The sequence below is a fragment of the Orcinus orca genome, chromosome 6 (assembly GCF_937001465.1).
Source record: "Orcinus orca chromosome 6, mOrcOrc1.1, whole genome shotgun sequence".
In the NCBI taxonomy this organism is placed as follows: Eukaryota; Metazoa; Chordata; class Mammalia; order Artiodactyla; family Delphinidae; genus Orcinus; species Orcinus orca.
In genome coordinates this window covers 40,582,665-40,599,614 of record NC_064564.1, presented here as the reverse complement: position 1 = coordinate 40,599,614, position 16,950 = coordinate 40,582,665, and the positions used below count along the sequence as shown (strand labels likewise).

Below are 16,950 nucleotides of genomic sequence, written 5' to 3'. Positions count from 1 at the left end.
TGGTTCCACAGGAATAAAATTCCAGCATCTTTTTCCTGGAGTGAAGAATCCTGAATGGAGGCAATTTCTCAAGAAAAAAAAAAATGATTTGGTTGGTCCACGGCCTGTTGCCTCTTAATTTTTATTTTTTTTTTTTTGCGGTACGCAGGCCTCTCACTGTTGTGGCCTCTCCCGTTGCAGAGCACAGGCTCCGGACGCACAGGCTCAGCGGCCATGGCTCATGGGCCCAGCCGCTCTGCGGCATGTGGGATCTTCCCGGACCAGGGCACGAACCCATGTCCCCTGCATCGGCAGGCGGACTCTCAACCACTGGGCCACCAGGGAAGCCCCTCTTAATTTTTTTAATGACAGAGCTGTCTAAAACTATGGAGATCATGGGTTGGGAGATGTGAGGAGAGTTGAGTAATTAATTACATAAAACAGCCCTGCAAGCAGTCTTGAAACGATGAGCCAAGGGTGCCCCCACCCCCAGGGTTTCTGTGAACTCAGTGCCCTAGCTGTTTGTAAAGGGAAAAGGTCACCTGATCCTCCCAGTTAGTCATAAAATTTTCAGAAACTCCCTAGTTATCTGGTTTCACATGCTTGTTACCCACCTTGGGAAGTTTATGTTGCAAGTCACACTCGGCTGCTAAAACAAATCCTTTTAGATCATAACAAGCATTATTTTTTTTTTGGCTGCATTGGGCCTTTGTTGCTGCTCGCAGGCTTTCTTTAGTTGCAGCGAGTGGGGTTTACTCTTTGTTGTGGTGTGCAGGCTTTTCACTGCAGTGGCTTGTTGCGAGCACAGGCTCTAGGCGCGCGGGCTTCGGTAGTTGTGGCACGTGGGCTCTAGAGTGCAGGCTCAGTAGTTGTGGTGCACGGGGTTAGTTGCTCCGCGGCACGTGGGATCTTCCCGGACCAGGTATTGAACCCATATTCCCTGCATTGTCAGGCAGATTCTTAACCACTGCGCCACCAGGGAAGTCCCATAACAAGCATTATTAAATAAGGTTCAGGTTTGTTTTCTTTTCAAACTAACCTTTCAGACTTTGAAAAACAGCCAGATTTTTGTTTCAGATAAAAATAACTTTTTTAAAAACTTGCTCTTTTTGAAAGTTCAGAAATGTTTAAGTAGGAAGTTAAAATCCACCCTGAATCCTGCATGGAGATGAGAATCTGGCTACTTCTGTCTCTCCTAGTTACGAAGCAACATCCCTTGTCACCTGGTTGATATCTCTTGCGGATTGCCCTGCAGTGCCACGCTACCGTGTGGGATGCACAGGTGTCAGAGACTCTGTCACAAAGGAGAGTGTCTTGTGGATGAGGTCTGCAAGCAGCCCTGCACCATCTCCAGAGCTGACTGTGGCCACCCATGTATGGCACCTTGCCACCTCAGCTCACCCTGCCCTGTGACTGCTTGCAAAGCCAAGGTGAGTAATCCTGGCTCCTGGTGGGGACTGACTGTGGTTCTGGGGCTGCTGATGAGTCCAGAACTGCCTACAGTGGCACCTGGGCACACATCCTTACCAGGGGTCTTTGGTTGCAAGGAACTGCAAGTTAAGTTAACAAGAGAAGGGTGGAGTAAATTGTACAGACTTCTATCTGCCAAGCTTGAGATGGTCTTTTAATTCAGAAAGTACCCACTGCCACCTGACCAGTTTCTGTCTCCCTTCGATCAAATTCTCAAGAGAGACTCTGATTGTCCCCTCCATTTATTCAACAAATACTTAAGTGTCTATTTTATATAAGATGTAATGCTGTGATAGGTGCTGGGGCTCCACCAGTGAACAGTGGACACGTGGTTCCTTTAATTAGAGGGACAGATACTAATTAACTACTCAGATAATTAACTGTGACTGTGGTAATGTCGTGAAGGAGTAGTTACCCCCTTGTAGCGGGTACCACAAGAACATGTGAGTGAGGGACTTACCTGGTCTGAGGGATTAAGCAAGGTCTCCCCGCCGAAGAGGTGAAAGCAGAGGGATGAAGTGGAGTCAATTAGACCTTGGCTGGTCCTGGGTCAAGTGTCTACCTCTGGTTCAGTGGTAAAAACTTCATTCTAGGCCTGACCCTTCAGGCAGGATTAAGGACAGAAGTCATTCCCAGTAAGGGGCACTGTCGACTGGACACTTCCCTCCTAGCATGTGAACCACCACGTTGTCAGTTTGCATGTGTGGTTAGCTCCTCCATCTTGGAGGGTAGCCACTCACCGTCTCTCTATTCTCTGCCGTGGTTTGATTTGAGAGAGGCTTTAAAAGTGAAACCTACCCATTCACATATTTACCGTGGGCTGAAAGTTGCTACATGTTAATCTTATTTCAGATAGAGCTGCAGTGTGAATGTGGACGAAGAAAAGAAATCATGATTTGCTCTGAAGCATCCAGTACTTATCGAAGGTTAGTGCTACTTAAATGTTAACAATTGGTGGGTCTAGATAAAGGGTATACAGGAGTCTATTGTAGGATCTTTGCAACTTTTAAGGAAGGATTTTTAAATACATTTTCTTGAGTCTAGTTTTTCTGGTTAAAAGAGAAAGTACTGCTTTATGTACCTTACCTTCCCTAACTTTAATTTGTGAAATAACCTTTTTGTTTCTCTCCTCTCCTCCTCCTTCCTGTCTCTCTCCCTTTTGGTCTTATGACACCATGAGATCAGAAGGGAAGATGTCCTGAAGTTGCGTGCATTGCTTCAGCGTTCCACCGCTTGGGGCACAGTCAGGACCAGGTCCTGCGCTCCGGCTGTGGTCTGGGGGGTTCTGACTGTTCTGTGAGTTGTCTTTGCAGCCTCCTGAAATCTTGGGACCTGTGTGGTCACACCGTACAGAAGTGGAGGTGTTTAGGGATGGATGGACGAATAGATGCAGAGATGCACCATGGAGATGGGACTTTAGGAGTATGCAGACATCAGATTGACTGTGTTTGAATACACACTGAGTGCCTGGCATTGGCCCGGATGCTCAAGGGGGTACTGAGGAATGGATTACCTCATTTCCTGTGGAGCTGCTTAGCATCTAATTGAGGAGATACCACATAAACGTGTGGATAGTTCATAATAGATGGGCTTCCAAGGCCACACAGATTGTCGAGTGGTAGATTTGCCTTGAAAGAAGTGTTCTCTGTGCCTGGTATGGGGAGGTTCTTGTGAAACTGCAACACCTTCCTTCCCTTTCTCTTTTTTTATCTTCCCTTTCTTTTATATACTTCAGAATAGCTGCTATTTCCATGGCCTCCAAAATAACAGACATGCAGCTTGGAGATTCAGTGGAAATCAGCAAGTTAATTACTAAGAAGGAAATTCACCAAGCCAGGTAATTTTTTAGATGTGTAGCTGTGCCTTCTTTCTCCCATTAGACTTAATTTCCAAAGGGCAGGAACCATTCATTTGTGTCAATCTGCAACAGGAAAGCCTTGCACACACAGTCGGTGTTCAACAGACATCTGATATTAAGAGACCACACCCACTCCAATGCAGTGAGTCCTACTTGGGATACAGCTAAGACCAGAGGAAGCTTTTCTGGGCCTCACTGCAGACAGTAGCCAGAGGAAGCAGAGACCTTGACGTGTCTATTCCAACCCACAGGAGAACAGAGAACAGAGTAGTTTGCTGTGTCGAGAGAGGGAGGTGGGGTTGTTGCGGGGGCGCCGGGAACTTTTGGGGGCTGAGCAGCCAGGGGACACTCTGAAGCCTTTCTGAGAACTCCTAGTCTCCCGTAACTCAGAGGCCTGCACACCTGTCCTTGAGAAGGACCCCATCCAGCCATTATTTTGGCCAGTCTGTTCTGTCTCCAGGTTGACCATCTAAGAACTTATTGCTGAGTAGGAGCTGTGAAACTTGTACCCTGACTTAATTTTTTTTCATTTGCTTCTCAAGGCTGGAGTGTGATGAGGAGTGTTCAGCCTTGGAAAGGAGAAAGTAAGTAGTTTCAACTGCTGTTTATCTAATTGTCCTTGAGCTCTGTGAAATTAGTGGGAGGGAGCAACCCTTCAAGCATTCATTCAGCACCTGCTCTGAGTCTTTTGCTGCTGTTGGGGAGCAGGAGAAATTCAGTCATCAAGAATCAAAGTGTCTGAGGATAAACCAGTTAGGTGATTTCAGCATATTTCTGAAACATGAGCTTGTGTGGTTTCAGGCAAGTATAAACATCACATGCTCCAAAGCATACTAATTCAGAGACTGACAGACTTCCTGATTCCAATGGAGACAAGAGGCTTAAAATTCTTTTAATGAACTGTTATGTTGAAGTATAATATACTTCATATAGATCAGAACTATAGTGATGAGTGAGTCATCGCAAAGGGAATACAGTGGTGTAATCAGCACCAAGTTCAAGAGATAGAAAACTACCAGAACCCACTCTTACACTCCACCGAGATATAGCCTCTATCCTGACTTCTAACAGTTTAGATTATTTTTGTCTGCTTTTGGACTTTATGTAAATGATGAAATCATATTGTTTGTATTATTTTTGTCTGGTTTCTTTCATTACATTTGTGACGTTCATTCCTGTTGTTACATGTAGCAGCATTTTGTTAATTTTCATTTTGGCGTGACATTTTATTGTGTTAATTTATCATCATTTATCTATTCTATAGTTTATAGATATATGTGTTGTTATCAGTGTTGGGCTATTACAAATAATGCTCTTTTAAGAATATCCTTATACTTGCCTTGCTATATATATGTACTCATCTCTGTTGGATATAAACTCAGGAGTAGAATTGCTGATTAATAGGGTATGCATATTTTCAGCTTTAATTGATTCTGCCGAACAGTGTCCAAAATGGTTGTACCAGTTACGCTCCCACGAGCAGGGTCATATTTTCCGTTGCTCTCTGTTTGTGTCAGCCCTTGGAATTGTCAGTCTTTCTCATTTTAATCCATTTTTGTAGATGTATAACTGGATATCATTGAGCTTCTAATTTATATTTGTCTGATGACTGGTGAGGTTGAACACCTTTTCATATGTTTGTTGGCCATTTGGATATCCTCTTTTGTGAAGTACCTATTCAGGTCTTTGCTTATTTTTTTAATTGTATCATCTGTCTTTTTCATATTGATTACTAGGAATTCTGTATATATTTTGGATATGAGTCCTTTGTTTTATATATTGTTTTCCTCACACTCCGTGCCTTCACTTTTCACTCTGTAACTGGTGTCTTGATAAACGGAAGTTTCTAATTTTAATGTAGTCCAGTTTATCAGTCTTTTCCTTAGTGAATAGTACTTTTTATGTCTTGTTTAAGAAATATTTACCTATCCTGAGGTCGTGATGATATTCTGTGTTATTATCTAGGAGCCTTATTTTACCTTGCACGTTTAGATCTACAGTTGACCTGGACCAATTTTTTTTTTTTTTCTAAGAATGGTATAAGGAGGGTTCATGATTCCATACAAATATTCATTTGACCAACATCATTTATCAAGAAATCCTTTTCCCAGTGATCTGGGAAAGGTGGCAGTGCCACCTTTGTCTTAAATCAAGTATTCATATTGTGTATGGGTTACTTCTGAGCTCATTCTATTCCATTGCGCTTGTATCACATTATCTTAATTACTGTACCTTTATAACTGGTAGCATGTCTCTTCAAACATGGTCTTTCTCCAAGATTGTCTTGGCTGTTCTTGGCCATTTGCATGTCCATTTAAATTTTAGAAATAGCTTATCAATATTTGCAAAAAAAAAAAAGAAAATACTGGGATTTTGATTGAGCTGGTATTTAATTTATAGTTCAGTTTGGAGAGATTTGAGATCTTTATAATATTGAGGCCTCTAATCCATGAGCAAAGTATATCCTTCTATTTAGTCATGTTTTCTCTCAATGATATTTTATAGTTTTCTTTATATAGATTTTGTACATTTTTCAGTAGATTTTAGTTCCTTGCTATTTGATGTATTTTGATGCTATTATAACTGGTATTTTTTCTTGTATCACTTTTAAAATTTAATTCTCTAATTGCTTGTTGCTGGCATATAGGAATACAGTTGATATTTGTTGACCTGTATTCACAACCTTGCTAAATTACTTATTTCTAACAGTTTAGCTTCTTTTAGATTTTGCATGTACACAATCATGTCCTCTTCTAATTTCTTTCTAATTCTTAACTTTTATCTTTTTCTTGCCTTATTGCACTGGCTAGGCCTCCAGTACAGTGTTTTTTTGTTTGTTTGTTTGTTAATTGATTGATTTTATTTATTTATTTTTTGGCCGCATTGGGTCTTCATTGCTGCGTGCAGGCTTTCTCTAGTTGCGGTGGGCGGGGGCTACTTTCATTGCGGTGCGCGGGCCTCTAATTGTGGTGGCTTCTCTTGTGGAGCATGGGCTCTAAGCATGTGGGCTTCAGTACTTGTGGCACGTGGGCTCAGTACTTGTGGCTCAGGGGCTCTAGAGCACAGGCTCAGTAGTTGCGGTGCACGGGCTTAGTTGCTCTGTGGCATGTGGGATCTTCCCGGACCAGGGCTCGAACCCGTGTTCCCTGCATTGGCAGGCAGATTCTTAACCACTGTGCCACCAGGGCCGTCCTCCAGTACAGTGTTGAATGAAGGGTGGTGATAATAGGCATTTCTAACTTATCTCCAGTCTCATAGGGAAAGTTTTAAGTATTTCACCACTATGTATGGTGTTTGCTGTAAGTTATTTGAATATACTCCTTATCAGATTAAGGGACATTTATTCAATGACTGGCAAACTTTCTTGTTCCAACAAAGATTAAAGGTATAGCTCTGTGAAAATATTAACATTTGGAGAATTTAGCTGAAGAGTATGTGGGCGTTCATTGTGATATTCTTGTAACTTATCTTTCTTTGAAAATTTTTCAAGATAAAAAGTTAAGCAGAAACAGACAAATGCAGACAAAGTGCAGTCTTGTTTTACCTAGAAGTTTGACCTTCAACAGTTGTTAACAATACCTCTTTAGGTGGCTAAATATATAGAAGATAATATGATGATTAATAGCACTGCCCAAATTTCCCTTGGTTTGACCCTTATGGTAACTTGGTAATAACTGCTATTCAAAACTCTTGTCCCTTAAGGACTGTAACATTGTTCTGCACTCCAAAATGTGAACTAAGAGTCCTAAATATTCAGAAATGCTGTGGTGAATACACAGAAGGTCTCAAAAACACGGAAATGCACCTTTGTTTAGTTGAGACAGTATTTCATGGTAGTTAGAGCCAGCCAGAGCTCTAGCTTAGATTGCCCAGATTTGAATCCTGGCTTCACAAATCAGTTAGCAATGTGACCATGGGCAAATCACATTCTTTCTCCAAGCCTTAATTTTCTTAAATATTTGGGGAAATGGTGACAATAATAGTACCTACCTCCCTGAGTTGTTATGAGGATTATACATTAAAATTAAGGAAGATATACATAAAACTCTTGGCACAAGCCTAAACCATAGTAGATGCTCGGCAAATGTCAGTTATTGATTAGAACTAGCTATTTCTGAAAGCCTTTTGAATTTCTCCTCGATCTTTGAATGATGACATAATGACTCTTTATGTAAGGATTCTTTCTTAAATACTCACAGACCTAAGGAAAAAAAAAATGTGAATTGAGAATACCATCTAAACTTGCAAATAGGGACCTCCCTGGTAGTCCTGTGGTTAAGAACCCGCCTTCCAATCCAGGGAACATGGGTTCAATCCCTGGTTGGGGAACTAAGATTCCCACACGCCGTGGGGCAACTAAACCCACATGCCGCAGCTAGAGAGAAGCCCGCACACTGCAACTACTGAGCCCGTGTGCTTTGGAGCCCACGCACCACAGCTACTGAGCCCGCGTGCTCTGGAGCCTGTGTGCTGCAACTAGAGAGAAGCCAGCAACGAAGACCCAGCACAGCCAAAATAAAAAATAGATAGATAAATAAAGTTGCAAATATATGCTCCATTGCAAAAATGAAAAACTGGCTGGCCATATTCATCCCACAGACATGTTTTATTGGTGTTTGTGTTTGAATTAGTGGCCAACTAATCAAAACATCGAAATATCTCTGCCTTAGGAATTCTTAAAAATTTGAAAATTAAACCTTAAAAAATTAGAAAATCTAGCAACAGTAAACCAAATTCTTATGGGCATGAAGCATGTAAGAGACCCCTATCTCTGTGTAAAAGAAAACTGTACTAAGTGCTAAGCTCAATTTTATCTATCTTTAAAAATAAACAAACAAACAAAAAAACCCCGACATATATACCTGGATGTTGGTGAGGTGCCACGAAACTCACATACTGCTGGTCAAAACAGAAGCAGCACTGTGGAGCCCTTAGACCACGATATCAAGGGTCTGATGTCCATACCATTTAACCCAGTTATCCCACACCTTGGAAACATTTTCCAGAAAAATAATCTCAAAAGCTTTTTGTTCAGAGATATTGTGTTACTTATAATATTGAGAAGCTGGAGAACTGTTGAAGAAACCTAAATGGGATATAAAAAAAACTTTTTTAATAAATTTTAAAAAAATGAAAAAAGAAAAAGAGCAAAACAAGAAAAAACAAACAAAAGAAACCTAAATGGGGACTGTTTAAGTAAATTGGGGGATATGTATAATTAGAAGATTATGCAGCTATTAATACAGGGAGTGTGAAAATCAAATAGTAATATGAGAAATGCTAATCATATAATAATAAGGTGAAAAAAGATTCAAAGTTTTATATACACTGATTGCAACTAAAAATTACAGAGGAAAAATCTGAAAGGAAATACATTAAAAATAACGCAGAGCTTATGTTGTAAATGCAATTCTTTATTTTCTAAAGTGATATTAACTTTAATATTATCTGTCTATGTATCTGATGTTTAGGTGAAACCTCAAAGGAAGTCATCCCCCATTGACCATCCCCAGTGCTTTCCCTCCCTCAGCCTTCTCTTCACCTAACAATCTAAGTCCCCAGTGTCAGCCTACAGCTTGCTCAGAACCATCTAGATCTGTCTTATTTTTTTTGTTCTTTGAAGACAATTCAATATCTTGTCCCAAGTTGTTCTTATTCTCCTTAATAATTAGGTTTATTGAAATGAGATCATTAATGTATAAAGAATTTAGGACCTGGGGGGCACTCTGTTACTATGAGATAGTTTTCCTCCCCCTCCTTTCCTTTCATTTACTTACTTCTCTCTCACTTTCAGGCGGTTAGCAGAGGCATTTCATATCAGTGATGATTCTGATCCTTTCAACGTACGTTCTTCAGGGTCAAAATTCAGTGACAGTTTGAAAGAAGATGCTAGGTATGTAAGTTGTTACCTACTTTCTTAATTGTGGCTTACCAGAGTGATCTTTTAAGATGTAGTAACTAATATGCAGTCCTCTGTGATTGAGCCAGTTTATATATCTATAAGGGATTATATGATATTTAATAAAAATCCTTCTCTTGGTCTCTCAGAACTGTCCCATTGAAGAATTGAACTTGGGGAGAAAGAGTGTGTGTGTGTGTGTGTGTGTGTGTGTGTGTGTGTGTGTGTGTGTGTGTGTGTGTGTGTGTGTGTTTGGGCCCTGTGGTGGGAGTCGGGGCCCCCCAAGGGCTGGACTAGCCTGAATTGAAGGATCTCTGGTTACATTCCACCTCTGTGTGCCCAGGTCTTAATCACATGGGCGGTGCTCACTTGGGTGGTAAAAAGTCTTATTTTCCTCCAGTCTCCTGGCCTTCTGGTGGCTAGTTCTCCTTCCATCTTCCCTTTTCTCATATTTGATTTCTTACTTTCTCTTCCTTTGTTCCATCACATTCAACCTTCTGTTATCTGACAGTTCCTGACCTCTGCAGGTTTTCTGCCCACATTGTCCACTGCCTGCACTTTACAGGCAGAGGGTGGGTAGAAGGGATTCTCAGAAGATCAGAAACAAATGAAATTAACTGTGGTTATTTCTCATTTCAGGAAGGACTTAAAGTTTGTCAGTGACATTGAGAAGGAAATGGAAGCCCTTGTGGAGGCCGTGAATAAGGTTGAAGTCAAAACATCCAGCTGTACATGTCTCTAAGGCCAGCTTGATAAAAAAGTCAAGTCCCAGAAACACTGTCGGTATAAAGTAGTTACAGGAAAAAGTCACAGCTGCCTTGAGGATCCTTATCTTTCCCAAAAGGCCATCCATTATAACATCCATGGAAACCCTGTCCTGGTTCAGAAAAGATACCTGCAATAATATTAAATGTAAATAAAAATCCTAGCTCTGTGCCTAAAAATGGGTGAAGAAACTCTGGACGAAGGAGATTCAGTAGGGATACTTAGGAAGACATGCTCGGTCCTCAGATCTCTGAAGGGCTGTTGTATAATGGGACACACTGGTTCTTAGTGCCCCAAAGGCAGGAGAGAAACCGTTGGGCGAGGATGAAAAGTTGAATGGGTAGTGGCACAGACTCCTTTAAGAGAGTGAAGCTGTCCTGGAGGCAGCCAGCCCCTCGGTGGCTCCCTCTTCATTCAGGGGCCTGTGGGTGAGGGCAAGGTGGCTACTTTAGCTCCACATCTTGTGAAGATGGGTTTCCTTCCCGCCATCCCCTCATCCCCTTCCTTTCTGTTCCCACTTCCCAGCAGGATACTAACACAGAGGAGAAAGTGGGACCATTGTTCCCCTCCTAATTAGGAAGCCTGAGCAAATGTATTTCTGTGCTTGCGTGTCTGTATCTGTACACTCGTGATTTTTAGCGTAGAATGTACTTTTTATAGGAAGTGAGATTTTCTTGTTTATAAGTCTTCAATTTATTTAGTCATTTCTTGGGAACATCACTCACTCCCCAGTTACGGGCCCCACAGGAGGAACCATTGCACTGTCCGTGTAAGTCTCAGTTTACTTGCCCTCTGTTCCTCTAACCCCGGCCAACTGCTACCCTGTGGCTCACAGAGGAGATGAAGGAAGTGCATCAGCCCTCATCCTCCCACAGCCTCTGCTTGCTTAGCAGTCAGTGAAATGCTGTGTGCTGTGGGCCTCCAAAACTCAGCTGTCTCTTTATTGACCCAGGCTGTTCTGGGATGGTGGGAAGGACCTCTGTGGACATATCCTGTTTTCAAGATGATTTTTATCAATCAATCATCTTTTCCCTCAATACAGGGAAAGAATAGTAAGAAGAGCCACTGCTTCCCTCCCATGAACAGAGACCACCGCCGGATCATCCACGACCTGGCCCAGGTGTACGGCCTGGAGAGCGTGAGCTATGACAGTGAACCGAAGCGCAACGTCGTGGTCACTGCGGTCAGGTGGGTGAATCTTGCCATTACAGAAGGAACTGCTCGGTGGAGCAAGCTGGACCTGGGAAACAGGGCTGGCCAATATTTGCTTTCCTTACTTCCTCCCTTGGAAGATGAGGTGGAAAGTCTGCCTCTGGGCCAGCCATTCTGACCGATCTAAAGGTCCAAACCAGAAAGTAAAGCCCATGCTTCAGTCCTCAGGCCAGACACACCTAAAGGATACAATCCACGTCAGACCCTGAGAGCCTGGAGTGGGTACCTGCCCGTCACATCTGTCCCTTTTTCCCTTGTGTCCTCCTTGCCTGATGGAAACAGGAAGAATGCTGACCTGTGACTCAAGGCATCCTCTGTAAACAGTGTTTGCCATTAGAGGAAACCAAGGCAGTAGTGTGTGCCAGGAGGGGACAGTAGGACCTAAGATCACTGTCAGAACCAGGGGGAGTCGGAAGAACCTCCCAACAAAGAAAACTCAAGTGTGAGATGAGAGGAAGCAGGTAGCAGGCCCAGCAGAGGTGGGTGAAAGGGACAAGGGTTAAACAAAGTTGATCATGCCTGAGAGGAGACGGGTCATATCAGAGAGTGCTCCGCAGCGTCACAGTGAAAGTCTCGGACTGGATTTCCAGCTGTCTGCCTCTCTCCACAGACAGTTCTAACTTTTCAATACTTTGTGTTCTTACTTTTATCAGAGGGAAGTCTATATGTCCTCCTACCACGCTGACAGGTGTACTTGAAAAGGAGATACAGTCACGGCCTCCACCACCGATTCCTCATCACAGACATCAGACAGACAAGTAAGGGTTCTTCAGCTGCTTTCCAAAGAGCCCTGTCTGTTCAGAGAAGCCAGCAGCGGCTGAACTGCCCTGGGCTGCACCAGCCATTGGCGGCCTCCTTGGGCCTGGCTTTGGGGTGCTGTGTTCAGATATATAAGGTTTGACTGAGATGTCAGACACATATGTTCATTCCAGAGGGGTCCCAAGTCTGATGTTTGTAATGCCCACTTCCCCTCCAGGGAGCACAGTCACTGGCCATAATTTCCACAGTGTAGGTGGTGACACTGGGAAATGGATTCAGTCTGTCACACCAGATGATTTAGGAACATCATGTGGTCCACAACAGTTACTCTGGAGATGGAAGTGGGATTCTAGCGGGGAGCTGACAGTGAAGGGGGGAACTTTCATGTTTTGCTCTGTCTACTTATATATGGTTTGAAGCATTTTTACAACAAAAACATATGTTTGTGATTTAAGGAGAAAAGAAAACCACATTGGCAAGCAGCAAATCTGGCAGGTGTTTTCTCAGACAGGAGCAGAGAGGGTCTTCATCCCTCCTTCCTTTCCTCTCCCTTCCCAGGAGGGGGCCAGCTGCCCTGCTGTGACAAGGCCACACTGCTGGAATTTGCTGGGAAACACAGTGGGGTCCCTCCTCCTGTTCTGGGCTTCCACACAGAAGCCTAGGAGTACCTCCTACACAGAACCTCTGGGTAGGGAAGTTTGCAAGGTCACCATGAGCGTCCTCGCCATCTGTGTTCCCCTGGAACTGGACGGGACAACTAGGTGTTGCCCATTGGGCACAGCCTCAGCCAGGAGCACCTGGGGCTGTGTAGCTCCCCAGCACCAGCCCTGCTCTAGCCCTGGAAGCAGGCAGCCTGGACTCCCAGCAGCACAAGCTGCATTTCCTCATGTTATTCCACAGCTGTGTCCAGTACCACCTGGGGGACGTAAAGTTACGGGCCTGTTTATGACATGCTATCTTTTTTTTTCCTTTGCTTGCTGTATTTTTTTGTAAGACTTAATTGTGGAAAATTTTTAGAGTAGAGAGAATGGTATTAATATATTAATATAAACCCCTATGTGCCCATCACCAAATTTCAACAGTTACCAGCTCATGTGGACCCCACTGTCTTATCAAAGCTTCACACATGGTAAATCAGCCGATCCTGAACTTTCCAAGACCTGAATCTGTTTCCCCCAAGCAAGAAAAGATTGATCATTCTGTGTTTGCTTTTCAGGAATCTTGGGAGCAGTAATTTACAGAAAATAGCCAAGGAGCCAGTAATTGACTACTTTGATGTCCAGGACTGAGGCGATCAAGATGCACTTAGAAAAAAGGATGATTAGGTGGGGTGGAGACTCGTTTGCCAGCAGATTGATCATGTTTGTTCCCAACTGCCTGGTGGACTCAGAGCTCACATACTGTCTTGAACTGATACATCCAAAGCATGAGTGTGTCAGAAATCCCCGTGTCCTCTCTTCTGTCTGTATAAAGTATTTCAGTATGTCTCTCACTGGACGGTCACTAGTGATTCAGTCGTATTTGCAGAGGCTCCTCACACCACCACCGTGATCGCCCTGATGGTTGGGGGAACATGGGGCTTGATTTAGTCAAACCAGAATTTTAGCCTGAAAATGTCACTTAGTCATGGTCTCAGTTGTCCCAGTTATCCATCCTCCTCCTGAAAATGCCTGCAGCATCAGGTGCACCTCGTTTTTTTAATCCGAAGTGATCACTATCTTTGGAAAGACATAGGCTAACTTCTCAATCCAAAATGCCAAACACTGAATTGGTACACCACAGCTGGAATCACACATGTGGTTAAACCCAGCTGTCTTAGCTGAGTCTTTTGTCAAAAATTCTTGTAGGTCTACCTAGCTGAACTTATTTTAGTGGTCCTCGGTACCATCAGTTCCAGACCTAGGAGAAGGGTCGGGTGACTTTACAGAATTCCATCTTCTGGAGTCTGGGGGAGGGCCTCTCATAGCACATCGCTGAGCCTGTGTGGTGACAGACAGGTTAGCCTATCCATTGTGGTGGTGGAGGACATAGAGCAGCTCCTCCTTCTCCCAGGTTCACACTGCAGCCTCTGTGTACTGACCAGTGCAGCCCTAACCCCTTCTCTCTGGTTGAGAAAGAGTCTCTGGGACACTTACCTTTCCTCTGTTGCTTTCTCCCAGGCCTGCAGCAGCCGTATTGGCTTTCCCTGTCTCTGAGCTCTGGACCTCTGTTTGAATATTCAAAAAACCATGTGGACAGTCCAGGGCTTATGCCAGCAGCCCACTGGAGGCATTCTTCAGGCTCCTTTTAAGGCAGGTACATCAATAGTTACATTAGTTTGGCTCTCTGCATTGGCACTTCTCCAGCATGGAGGCCAGACTTCCAACAACTTCCTTCTGCTCCAGAGCAAGCCACAAGCCCCAGAGCAACAGAAGGAGAATTGAGAAGTGACATCACAAACCTGGCACTTAATTTTACTAGGAAGAGCAGGGCTGCCCTTTGGTCCTGACCCAGATGATCTGCCTTGAAGGACATGATGTACAGCAATGGGAACAGGTGACTGGAGGGCAGAGACAAAACCACCTCTATCTGAGCCCGTTTAGTAGAGGGTCAGTGGCACCACACCCAACAGGAAGCTCATGAGCATCTGTTGCTTCTTTCAAGCAGTGAGTTCAGTGGGTGAACTGTACATTGAGAGCATCTCAAAATCAGCAGGAAGCAGGAGACCTGATCTCAGATTCCAGCTCTGCCACGTAACAGCTTGCTGCTGCCTGGTGGAGTGGAGATATCACCTAACTCACCAGGGTTGTGAGGATTAAATGAGATAACGTACATGGAGGTGCCTGGTCTGTTATAGGTGCTGAAAGTTTAGAGTAGCTGGAAAATATATAGGCATCTTCTTTCTACATAATGCCAGCCAAGTGAAAAATTAGAATGCTAAGCAGGCCACTTCTGGTGAATACTTGCATCCTACCCATGCCAGCATGTGCTAGGGCTGTGGGAAATGGACATGGCCTGTTCTTTTACAGTTAGTAATCCAGTGGGGGACACATACCTGAACAAATAAAATGAAATTGTTTGGACTGGCACAAATAGGTCATTAGTCTGTTTATTAAAAGCTGAAGGGCTATACCAAGATTTTTTTGTGGCATGCTAGGAACGGATTAGCCCTCATGCTTAGGGGAAGGACCCCTGGATGGGGAACAAAAACAGAAGGAAGCATTTGAGCTGAGTCTTGAGATGGTAGACTGCCATTTGGAGGAGAGAGGCATGCTGAGTAAAGGTAAAAGGCATGAGACAAGCCCAGGGCTGTGGTTTGTGGGAGGTTTGAGGAAGGATTAGTTGTCCAGAGTGGGCAGACAACTGGAGAGACAGTTGTTAAGCTGGAGAGGTAGACAGGGGTCAGTTTGTAGAGAGCCACAGGGAGCCACTGAAGGATCCTAAGCAGAGAGCAGCATGGCTGGATTGATGACCTAGGACAGGAGTTGGCAAAGGTTTTCTGTAAAGGGCCAGATACTTTAGACTTTATGTTGTGGCTACCCAACTCTGCCACCGTCGTGTGAACACAGCCCCAGACAGTACATGAGGGGATGAGCATGACTCTGTTGTAATAACATTTTATAGACACCAAATCGGAATTTCATAGAATTTTTACATGTCTCAAAATAATAATTTTATTTTTTCCAACCTTTTAGAAATTAAAAAAAAAAACATTCTTAGCTTGTGGGTTGTTCAAAAACAGGCTAGATTTGGCCATGACCTTAGTTTGCCCACCCTGTTCCTAGAGCTGTTACTCAGGCAGAGTGTGTAAAAGGGATTGGAGGGCTAACTTTGAGGCAAGAGACCCAGCCAAGAGCTGCCAGAGTGATCCAAGTGAGAGGAAGAGGGTGGTGGGAGTTGGTGCTGCAGAGGGAAGAGGTTCAGGAGATCCAGGAGGTAGGCTAGGCTGCCGGGTTCAGCAGGGAGCTACTCCCCTTGGATCACCAAAGGGACCTCAGACCCCTCAGCGAGGGGAAGCTGTTTCTCATGTGTTTGGTGGATTCTTCACTAAGCAGTGGCCTTAGACAAAATTTTACCCATCAAAGTAAATTACATTTAGTGTGGGCTAAAGGGAAAGACACCTCCACCCCTTACATGGAGGGAGCCAGTGGGCATCAGGACCCTACTTTTGCTCCCTAAGAATCTGGTGGTATCTTCCCACCCCTCCAGCCCCACAGTCTCCTCCAACAGGAGTTTCTTCATGGGGCCAGAGCTTTCCAGAGGCCAAGTTCTTAACTGGCATTCCCTCTGGCTTGTCTAGCAGGGCTGGCTCCTCTCAACAGCAGTACAGTCTGGCGTGTGGTGGAAGGTTGTGTGCGGGAAGGAGATGAAAGCAGCCCTCCTAATTGCAGGGTCTGTGTGAAGCCGCTCTGGATCCTGTCCTGGACAGGGCCTGGCCAGGCCGCGGAAGAGGCCAGGGGAGGGGAAGAAGGAATGTCAGTCTTGTGGGGGAGGTGCAGAGTCTCAAACAGTGGATCCTGAAGTTTAGGGAGTCCTTCCCATGTGGTGCCGGCCTTGCTTCATGCCTGAGAGCCTGGAGATTTTGTTCTCTAAGGAAAACCTGCCGGTGTGCCTCCTCTTCCAGAACTGGGGAGGGATGGCCAGGCCAGGCCAGAGCTCCTTCCCCTTCACAGACCTGCCTTCTTCATCGGTCCCCTCACTCACACACCTGCCACAGCCATCGGGAAAGTTCTACCTCCCAAACTCCCCACATGGCCTCAGCACAGGTGTCCCATACCATCTCCCGTGGCCTTTGAGAGCTCACAGATTCCCCAGGGCATTCTCTAAGCCAGACCAACCCCAGTCTAGAAAGGCCCAGCCAGAATGGACAGGGCTCTAAGGGCTGTGTGTCAGGCCGGAATTGGAATCCAGGCCTTGGGTTTCCCAACCTAGGCCAGGAGGGGCTGCGTCCTCAGGAAAGGGGGAGCTGTCTTCCCCACACGGTTCCCTTGGAGTCCTTCCCAGTGGCTTAGGCTGCCCTCAGCCCCAG

General features: G+C 44.5%; 1 protein-coding gene across 4 annotated transcripts in view; it reads left to right on the top strand.

Moving 5' to 3' along the window:
* NFX1 (nuclear transcription factor, X-box binding 1) overlaps positions 1-15,608 on the top strand; it is an 80,460-nt gene extending 64,852 nt beyond the window's left edge. For 2 of the 4 annotated variants that reach the window (XM_004275083.4, XM_012534908.3), the window contains exons 16-24: positions 1,179-1,409; positions 2,302-2,375; positions 3,185-3,286; positions 3,850-3,891; positions 9,102-9,200; positions 9,846-9,912; positions 11,014-11,159; positions 11,837-11,941; positions 13,159-13,434. In XM_004275083.4, the coding sequence (XP_004275131.1) occupies positions 1,179-1,409; positions 2,302-2,375; positions 3,185-3,286; positions 3,850-3,891; positions 9,102-9,200; positions 9,846-9,912; positions 11,014-11,159; positions 11,837-11,941; positions 13,159-13,231 (939 nt within the window). In that variant the 3' untranslated portion in view covers positions 13,232-13,434. Of the gene's footprint in view, positions 1-1,178; positions 1,410-2,301; positions 2,376-3,184; positions 3,287-3,849; positions 3,892-9,101; positions 9,201-9,845; positions 9,990-11,013; positions 11,160-11,836; positions 11,942-13,158; positions 13,435-14,101 lie in introns of those variants that run through there. The other 2 variants (XM_033437776.2, XM_049711097.1) reach the window with 2 other exon arrangements.
* Positions 15,609-16,950: the final 1,342 nt, after the last annotated feature.